Raw genomic sequence first — 10,650 nt, 5'->3', positions numbered from 1 at the left:
GGCGGCGGGGGGGGGGGAGGCTGCCTGGCACAAAAAGGCGACGAGGTCTTTCCTCTGGTAGTTTTTATTGGCGATGCGGAACTCCGTCTTTAAATAAGCTTGAGTTCGCGTTACCAGCGCGCGCTTCGGATCATATATATTAATTAATATAGACAGAGAGATATACTTCGACACAGCACGAAACGTAACAGAAACAAAATGTGCTATAGGTACACATTTGCATTTCTCATAAATCTATGCTATATTATAAAAATAAAAGCATCGCTAAAATATTTTTATGTCTTCCGCAACTCGTACACCAGAAGTTCGGCTGTACTGCCACAACCACGTCCTGCTTAACTACAGATGGCACGAGGCCTTTGGCAGCACTCAGAGGGGTGAGGTTGGGTTCTTACACGCTTAAACCACCGCTCTTTTGAAGTCAAGTTGCTTTTTGCTTTTGTAAATATAGAAGTTGACAAAAAAATCAGCTTTTTAATCTCTACGTCCCAGTACTGTGTGTATGTGGGTGTACACCTACAGAGAGAGTGAAACAATTACCACCTTGAAATTCTCTCACAGGGGGTTTGCATCTCCCGGCTCCCACCAAGAGGTCTCATTAAATCATTGCCACTTGTTACCTTAATGTAATTACACTTAGTCTGTCAATTGAGATTTTCTCCCTTTTTATAATGAACAATCTATTCCATCATTTTCTGGTTGTAAACACTTTAAAAGCTTCACATTTGATTTCCATAAGTGCATGTGCACAGATTGTATATTTTTGAACTTCAGAGGAGAACTTCATTTGTATAATACAAATACTTTTAAATAGGTACCCAAGAAAACTACCTGTTTCCTGAAATCCTTAATAGATGCAGCTGCAGCACAGGATCATACCACACAGGTGTAGGGGATTCTGTTAACTGAGAAGAAGCACAGCCCCTTATGAAGCTCCTGCTGGCAAAGGGAGAAGTTTGTAATGCCCTGTGCTGTGAATTTTATCCATCTGTGATTTAATCAGGACTCTCCAATTTAAACATACCTAAACTGAGTCTGAAGTTTCTTGAACAAAGTCAGGTACTTTGCAGATACTACTTTTAGCATGGGTAATGGCTAAGGTTAAGCATGTACACAAATGCCTTCCTCTGGAGGGAGTGAGTTCACTAAGCTGCTCATTTCAGGCATTCAGGCTGAACACTAAAACCAGATCAGTAAGTATCTAAGATAAAGCATGAAATGGTTAGCTAAATAAATAGGAAGTATGGGTGGTCACTGGCTTCTTTCTCGAGTAAAAATGTGGTATTTTCTACCACCAGTATTTTCCAGTGTTGGAGAATCCAGAACACCTGTTATGGCAGCTGTAGACAAGTAAGGGGCTCTTAATCATAAATTGGTATAAAATTTCAGGTGTCGTAGTTTCTGTCTGAGTTCTCAGTGACTGTGCGTTAAGCACAGTGTCTGAGCTACTGTTAAAAGTCCAGCCAAAAAATGTAAAATGAAAACACAGGTAATATTTGCAAATAAATATCAGTACCTATGGAACTAGGAATACAAAATAAATTACACATTTCATTAGAAGCAAATTAATAAATAATCAAATAACTATTCACAGCATTTTTATACACTTAAAATATGGTTATAATTTTAAACATATAATTCTATTAAAAAATCTTGAGATTGTAGTGCTACATTTATGTTAAAAATGCAGAATGCCTTTGTAGTAACATGAAACAGAACAAAGCAAAATTACTGGGAATTTTTCAAAGTAATTTTCATAATTATAGTATGGGAACAATTTAAAGTCATATTTGAACCGTATATTCATCAGTGAACATTTGGTTTGACTAACAGTTTTCTTGATTTTTTTTTTTTTAAATTTTTTTACATTTGAACTTTAGGGCAGCTTTTATACCATAATATTATTTATATAACCTCACAATAGATTTAATCTTTGGCTTGAACCACAGCTCATGGAGTAATAAAACATACATATTTTTAAATGAACTCATTAACCTTAAAAAAATGAGCCCAGCTCTCAATCGCTGTAAATCATCACAGTTGATTAGCTCCAACATAGCTGACTTGCTCCAATTGATTATCAGGCCCACTGTGCTTTCATATATGGGGTCGTGGATAGCCTTTATCCAGCAGACTGCTTAATTGCATGTATGCAACTCCAAAGAGGCACTAAAATAAGCATGGACATATATAATCTACTGAATCTGTATCTAGAGTTCCTAGACAGAAATGTACCTGCGCTTCTAGTTTATTTAATAAACCTATTCTCCTGCTTTTAGGCTTGAGAGAGCTTAAGCATGTGATTGTTCAGTCTGCAAAAGAAGAAGAAATGTTTCCGCTTCTCCACAGGCAGGTGTGCTCCAGCTTGCCTAGCAAGGGGTCTGCACGGGAGTTAGTAAGTGTCTTTAGTCATTAAATTGTATTCTAACAGTGATGACTGAACACCTCTAAGCAAGGCAACATATTTCAGCTTGAGAGAAGGTAACTGAAAATATCAGTCCTTGGAAGGATTTGTAGGGAACAAAAGAGATAATAAGAAAACCCTCAGGATAACACTTTCAGAATATGGGAATTACCAGATACTATATTATTTTCCTCATTGCATTTACTGTATATTGCAGAATATGATACCCTACCTCTACTATTAAAAAATACAAAATATAAATCCCTCCCAAATGGGATTATGCAAAGCTGATATGAGTACTCTTAAACTGGTATTTATAGCTCTAGCTTGGAGACTTCCTTATATTGCAAGTTTGCCTCTTCATTCCAGTTACTTATTGCTCTTTGATTTTGTGTGGTTGCATACACTCTCCTGCTAGTCACAGCGACTGAATTCATTCCTGTGCAAACAAAAAAGGTCTTAAGTAGGATTGAATTGCACTTATGCTTTGTGCTTTGCCTCTCCGTCAGACTGGATTTTGCTCACTGATAAATAATTTCTATTTATTACGGACATGTCAATTTATTACAGACAAAATTCTCCCAGTTCTCTATGATGGATCTTATCACCAGTATGCTGCTTTCAGATGGGACTGTGCTGGGGCCAGTGCAAACCAGAATAAGGGCTAAATTATTTCTGCAGCATTTTTGAACTGGGGGATTGTGCAAACATTAGTATAATCTTCCTAAACTCTGTTTGTGGAAATACCCAGCAGCCACTCTTAAAAATAATCTGCTTTTCTTATGTAGGAAATAGCATGGTGGTATTAAATACTCTTCATGCATATTTTCAAGATCTAATGGCATCAGCCTATTATTTACAATGTTACTCTCAACAGTACCCATAGAGGAATTTTTTTTTTTTCTTTCTATGCAAATCTTGCAGGAATAGATGTGAATATTTTAGAACTACTTGCAGGGGATATTAATTAATTGGTGTGCCTTAGTATTTAATTTATGTCATATACAAACTTACTGATTTTTTTAGATGATAAAATGGCCTAAGTTGGTTATGGTTAGAAATGGTAGTACAACACACACTTGTATTGCTTCCTCCTTCATTTCAGCCAGTATGACCAAACCTTTTTTGCTGACTCTCAAGCAAGAAATGGTAGCTGTAGTACTTACAGGGTTTTAAATGTTGGCAACAATGTAAAACAAATGACATTTTGGTTCTACACTAATATATTACTAGTACTACCTTGCCTTTGAACAACTATGTCATTGTTTCTTCATCAGGTGAATTCAGGAGAATAATTCCCACAGCCTCTTAGAGTTTGCGGTCACTCTGCAGCTGTGTGGCTGCTTCTTGTTTAGCAAGTGGCTTTGCCATTGTAGAGTTGCATTTGCTGCACAGATCTCTCATTTCTAGGAGACTTTCTTCCACAGCTTTTGCAAACATGTCTGAGGAGGTTTCTTTGCAGTCTTTAAAGCTTGAGATGCAGAATAATACATGCTCTGGCTGAGGGTTATAACATGCCCCATAACCATTGGGCACGACTGGCCCATAGCAGCAGAACATTTCCGTTGTAGTTGGAACCTGGTTGCAGGGAGAAGGTAAGGAGTGATCTCTGATTAATCAGGGCACCTGAAATCAGCTGCTTAGGAATGAGGAAAAAGATAAACAAATGCTACTAATGCTGGAAATGTGGTGAATCCCCCTTGTAGAATATCACTTCCTTCAGAAGTCCAGACCTGGAGCTGATACTTGGAAGGTAAAAAGCTGATCTTGGTATAGAATTTGGTTGCTCTGTTTGTTTGCCCGTGTTTGAAAACTGGTATCATTTGAAGCGGATATAATGTATTTCTTTGCCCACTTTATATATGTTACTGATAGATAGGGATCTTTTAAGGCTGTACGTAATTATGATACATAAAATTTTGCTATGGTTTTTAATTTCTTAAGGTTCTATTAAACTTGTAATGTGAAGACTGTAATCAATTATAGAAAGTAGTATTGTCCATGTCTAATAATCATTTATAATCATGATGCTGTATAAAAGTGTATTTTAATACATCTAGCTGTTATATTTCTATTACACCTCAGTTTCATCATGGCATAATACAGGAGCAAAACACTTTCTCCTGCAGAAAATAAAAGATGTGTTAGAAATCTATATGTTTCAGACTTTGTGTACATGGGCCTTCACAAATGACATTTGGCTTTTTAATGGTGTAGAACAAGCCATTAGTCCTGCTAATAGAGCCATAGAATTGTCAGATAAATTTGCTGTGCAACAGCCGAAGGCCATAAAGCTATTCAGAAGCACTCTTTGCTCATGGCTAGTTTCTTGGAGAATTTATGTAGTAGTATGTTGGTTACGTTCACTCATGTCTGAAAGCCTACAAACATTATGACAAGATCAAATTACTTATTAAGGTTTTATGCTGTAGCATGACATTATAAGTCTCTTTTGTTGCATAGTTGCAATCTGTGCAGTTGGGTTAGTGTTTCAGTAAATGAATTCCTACATAGATTTCTTCTTTCATTAGGACTGCTACTATATGCAATGAAACATTTCATTTTTAGGCTGTATGCTATAAAGATGTTTCCTTATTCAGAACATTAAATGTAGAAAGTGTGGACTCTTAGGAGTATCTTAGTGTAGTTGCAAATAACTGTAAATTCGTAAATGTCTGTAAATATCTAAAATGTCTGTAAATCCAAGATTCATGCCTGCAGAGGTTGAAGTCTTACACTGAGTAACTGAAGGCTCTCAAAGACTTCAAACACAGCTACCTTTTAAGAGTAGAATTTCCTCATGGCTCTTGGCTTTTGTTTCTCAGAGTGGCAGCCTATCTGGCTTGTGGCTGTACTGTCACTGGAGTAAAGAATTCCCACTAGAGCTGTCACCTTAGGGGAAGGAGGAGAAGAAAGGGAATGGGAAGATATATAGTTTGGAAAGTGAGGAAACACTGAGCCCTCATACAAATTTTACTGAGTGAGTTTGTGTGCATTTCCAGGAAGGTCTTTGGAATATTGCAAGGGAAGTGATAACTTCAGTCAATATTTACGGTGCTGATTTTGCAGAGTGAACCAAAACTGGATTAAAAATCTGGAGAATTTTGCAGACTTCTTGATAGTATCAGCTTTTTTTTTTTTTTTTAATACATCTTTCTCGCTGTGAGCTACAAGGTCTGGCAGAACACAAATGAATTAGCCTTTGCTTAGCAAGACCAGTGAACATGAGAAACTCACCTGGCTGGTTGAGAGGATGAATCGATTGCTTGTCAAATATGTCTCATCCGTAAATATCTCTGGCAGTTCCTTGAAGTGTTCCCGTGCCACCTCCCTGAGCCCTAGCAGGTGATTGTCTATTGCCATTCCAGTAATAGCCTGCGTACAACATAAGACACCAGCATTTAACTGAGTATGGAGACGTTTTCTCGGCTGTTACTGCCTTGTTCTCTAGTCAGAGTTGATGAACTGGGTTTGAGTGATGTAATGCCTGTAATGTTCAGATATTACTCTGAGTATGTACTTTGCTGATGATCAGTAACTAGAAATTCATATGGTGCTCTGAAGATGTAAAAAGTTGGAAGGAAATGGTTTTGAGATGTATTATGTACTGATGTTATCTGGCGTTCTGGGTGTTCATCATCTTTCAGAGCTGAATATCATGGTGTGGGCTTCCAAAGCTGCTGGGGTGAGCATATGGGACACCAGAAATCTCAGAGTATGTTTTGGAATTGCCTGTGCATCACTTAGATTGTATTTCAAGATTGGAGGCTCCAAACCACCTCCAAATTGGAAGAAATTAAAGTTTCATTGCCTTGCTGCCTGCATCTCACTCTGGCAGGTAAAGTATGTGTAATTCCATAGAATTTAGATCCAAAGATTTGGTAGATGTCTCCAACAGATTTAACAGTGATCGTAGAATAACAGATAGCTTTACCAGTGTTCTATCACAGATCTACTAGCATACCCCACCACTTGAGAAGACTGAGATTAGGGACACAGATATCTTCTCAATTCACTGCCCAAATATCCCAGTTCTCTCCCCCTCTCCCTGTGCTGGCGTCATTGCAGAGCTGGATTATCTCAGGGGCAGCCGTTACTTTAGCCCTCGCTCTAATGAGGCAATTGGAAACAGTAAGTGTAGGACAGCATAGTTGGATGGTACCGTAGTCCAGGTACCATGAGTCTAAAATCAAATTAAACAGGGCTTAACAGAGGAGAATAATGTGCTTGACAAGCAAGAGACCTAGAGCAGTCTACTTGCCATCCTGCTTGCCCATGTATCTGCTCACCATCATCCCCAGCGCAGAACCAGCCATGCTTGCCCTCAAACCCTGCTTCTGAATGTCCCCAATTTCCTCTCCCGTCTCATGGTTACAGGCGAGGCCATCAGCAGCACATGCGGTGGCTGAACGTTAGCAGCAGGGGCACACTGGTGGCCAGCTAGCCAGCTCACGAGAACTACTGCTGAGCCTGCAGTCAGTCTTTCTGCCATGAGCTTGCTATGCTTAGGTCCGTCTGCTCTATCCAGCTACCTAATGCTATAGACTTAAGAAATTTTTTAGCTTTAAGATCTTTGCCCTGCTAGCAAATGTGATTGAAGATGACTAACAGGATCAGAAGTCAGTAGTGGGAGATGGGCAGACAGGATCGTTACGGAGTTTTGTTTCTTTAGGAAACCAAATCAAAATTTTGGCATCTGAAGAACAGCACTGAGCTGTTTCAACCAGGCAGGATTTGCCGTAGATTAAAACAGGCATTTAAAATCCTTCAGTCTAGATTTATTCTAGCTGGTGAGAGCATTGATTATGGGGACTGAGCTGTAGCTTGAGGGAAATAAGCAACCTGAGAGAAGGCAAGATTTAAAGAAGAGAACAAGCTTGGTTTTCCTCTTAAGGGGAGAATTTAAAAAAAAAAAAAAAAGAAAAGAAAAAGAAAAGAACAAGTTTGGTTTTCCTCTTAAGAGGAGAATCATTTTAACCACTAATAAGTGCCCGAAGCAGGGGGCTGGGAGTGCAAAATCTTGTTTGGCTTGTTAAGGAGTAGGCACCATTGGTAAAAGGGCTATTTGTTCATCAGCCCAGACAGAGCAAGGATGCTTGCAAAAAAGTAGCACACATCAGGACAGTGTTCACGTTGTTTTTCCCATAGAGTGAAACTGACTTGATAATCAAAGGAAATATTTTGCTATCACACAAGATTTATAAGGCTGTTAGCAATGACATTTTTGCAACATAGATCAATGTCATGTCTGAAGAGAGGCTGAGACAGGCTAACGAAATAAACTGTGAGTCAACGCATAGGAAAAAACTGTGCTAAATTGAATTTTAGAGCTCCGCATTTAAGATAGCAATGCTACTAGTAAGCCCTAACAAGGGGAAATAAAATCATTAAATTGCTTTTTGTTTTATGAAGTAGATTTTTTTGTTTTTCTAAGGAGCTATTACATTTCAGTCTGTTACACACAATTTAGTCAGACCATGTAAGTCTTGCCCATAGTTTAAAGGCACAACAATTACATTCTGCTATTCAGAGAAAGAAAGGGGAGCTTGGTGAGTAGAAATACCTGGAGACATTCTTAAATTTAAAGATAAATTAATTTTCCAATGGTGATTTTAATATTTTACCATGAGCTACACTGGAGACTGAATTTTATAACAGTTTCTGGAATGGAAATGACTTGGAGGGGGGATTTTATGGATTTTTTTTTTTTAAAGATGTTGTACAGAAATTCCATTGCTTGTGACCTAGGAAACCTACAGTATGTTGTGTTCACTGTGAGATTACCCTGAGATGGTTCAGGTGAGACAGTTGCCCTGAAGTAAGACTTGCTTCTGCTTTAGAGATGATGTGGAGTCTCAGCTTCTAAGATGTGGGTTCCCAGCACAATGCTTGAAAGACAAAACTGTTTTTCTTTCCTGCTTCTTTTGTTTCATGGGAAACATTAGGAACGAATCCTGCCTGGAAGCAACACTTTATCTCTCCAGTGGTCTGAGTATACTTTTGAAACCACCTCTGGAAGTGAATGATTTCTTGAATATTATGAGTATTTAAACAGTAATCAGCAATGTGGGTTTGTTAGGCAATGGTCTGAGGCAAAACCATAGGTAGCAAATTCACTTAACATAGCTGGTTATTAACATCTATTAATTTCATGAGTGGTTTGACTAAGTTGTTTGTAGAGTAAGTCTGTGCTTTGTCTTGGCACAGTGGGATACAGAGCATTACCCAGGCTGGATTGTCTCATTTTGAATCGAGAAAAAATGTGTTGTATTTGATACTAAACTGATTTCTTCACTGGAGGGCATCTCTTCCTTTTATTAGACACCGCATTCAGGTCTTTAAAAGAGAGCTTACTATAATAATTCCTAGAAATTGCACTTTGGAATATCAGTCCACCTGAGGATCAGGTCCCAGATAAGGACCACTCTCCTCTAGGGAAGAGGAACATAAGAAAATGCATAAATGGTTAGTTTTAGGGGGGGGAGAAAAAATTCCTGATGTTCCTTCCAAAGAGCCATCTTAAGTTTATCTGTAACATTATAGCTTATGGGTCTAAATACCTGTAAATCTGGGGGATCTGGATTTTGCAGTTGGAGTTCTATTTCTCATGCATGTTACACAGCAGTTAAATTGGTTGCTTTTAAGCCTTGCTTACTTCTCATCCTGATAAGGCTCTCAGCTGTCCTTGACACTTTTCTTGGCTATCTGCATGGCTAACATTTCGTGTTGATCACAAAACACACAGAATAAAGGCTTATTTCATCTGGCTACTGTTCCTCCTTGCAAACTTTTCAATATTTATAAAAAAAATCCCTTTATTAAATTTTGATTGCAAGCTCTTTAAGATGGAGGCCATTTTTTAATTGTTAATTTGTACAGCACCAAACAGTGGAATCCTAATTCATCCCTGTCCTAATTATGACACAGATACAAATCATAAACACTTCACAGATGCACATTCCCTGTGAATATGTTGAATGCAGAGTGTCATGTTCCATGACAGTTCTAGAAAAGAGAGCTAATGCCCAAGAGTGATGGTCTTGCCACTGATGTCTAATGCAGAATTTTGTTATTTTTCTTTCCAGGAAGCATTTTTTAAGGTGAGATTAGTTGAATATGTCTATTTTGAGAGTGTTTGGGTCATCAGAAATTTTCGTAGGTGTGACATAGGAGGTACTTTCCTATTTAGAGATGCTTATGTTTTCTGATACTTAAATAGTTAATGATTGTATTTTTGTACTTTTCTTGAAAAAACTAACTAGTCCTTATTCAGACAAAGTAGTGTTTTACTTACCAGAATAGTGTAATTAGTCTGAGCTGCAATTGCATCCTTAAATTTCTGCATCTTCTCAGAATCCTGTTGGGAGAATCAAAATATATCTATTATTGAATAAACCCTCAAAGAAATAGCATCTTCCATCAATTAACCAGCACACAAATAGCAAGCATTCTCAAATGTCCTTTGCTCCTGGCTCAGGTGTCAGTGCTCTTTATAAATGAAAAACCATAGGGATTCAATGTCCTGATCAGCAACAGGGCCTGATTGTGCAAGGGTTGAACAGGCTTATTGGTGGTGGTTTGTTTGAAGATGAGGAAAGACTTGCAGTCTCTTTCATGGATTCCTTCCATGGATTTTGAGGGTGTAGAATATTACTAATTGAATTGCTCCATTTGAAGTAGGGAAAATAATTGCCTAGTGTAATTCAGTGTTTTCAAAACAGCCAGGCAGTATATCTTCTCCAGAATGGTTTATCTAGACAATGACAGTGATATTAATGAAAGCCATTACTGATATTTTACTAGCTGGTCAAAAAATTACTCCCCTGTGTGAAAGGGCATCTAGAATTTTCCAAGGCTGCTCTACCCTCCACAGATGCCTCACATTTCAGATAACAAGCTAGTAAATTTTGACTCCTGTCAAATGGCAGCCTTTTATATTAAGGGAACAATCCTAAGAAGTGCTGCCCTGCTGTACATCAAGTCCGATGCTGCAACTTTGGGAGACCCTGAAACAGCCAGAAATTACTGGGTCTTCAGATAAACAGGGAACCTTCAGCTCCTATGGACGATGAATGATCTTTTGAACAAAGAATTCATTTTAGAAGCAATTCAAGGCCACCATCAGGGACCTTCGAAGTCCAGAGTCTGATATTTTTTCATAGGGCTACAGCTAGGCCTTAGTTCCCTTATACAGATTAAATTACCAAATGCAGTCTTTAAATCTGATTAATTTACAGCTATTCAGC

General features: G+C 38.2%; 1 protein-coding gene across 1 annotated transcript in view; it reads right to left on the bottom strand.

Annotated features, from left to right (window-relative positions):
* Positions 1 to 3,407: 3,407 nt before the first annotated feature.
* The window catches only part of CHAT (choline O-acetyltransferase), a 29,735-nt gene continuing 22,492 nt past the window's right edge, over positions 3,408 to 10,650 (bottom strand). The window contains exons 12-14 of the mRNA XM_010567854.1: positions 9,699 to 9,761; positions 5,642 to 5,779; positions 3,408 to 3,982 (exon numbers count right to left, since the gene is read on the bottom strand). Of these exons, the coding sequence (XP_010566156.1) occupies positions 3,713 to 3,982; positions 5,642 to 5,779; positions 9,699 to 9,761 (471 nt within the window). The 3' untranslated portion in view covers positions 3,408 to 3,712. The remainder of the gene's footprint in view (positions 3,983 to 5,641; positions 5,780 to 9,698; positions 9,762 to 10,650) is intronic.

This window comes from Haliaeetus leucocephalus, unplaced genomic scaffold (assembly GCF_000737465.1).
Source record: "Haliaeetus leucocephalus isolate CR32 unplaced genomic scaffold, Haliaeetus_leucocephalus-4.0 Scaffold229, whole genome shotgun sequence".
Lineage (NCBI taxonomy): Eukaryota > Metazoa > Chordata > Aves > Accipitriformes > Accipitridae > Haliaeetus > Haliaeetus leucocephalus.
Note: the sequence above shows the minus strand (reverse complement) of the source record. Positions and strands in the feature narration are given on the sequence as shown.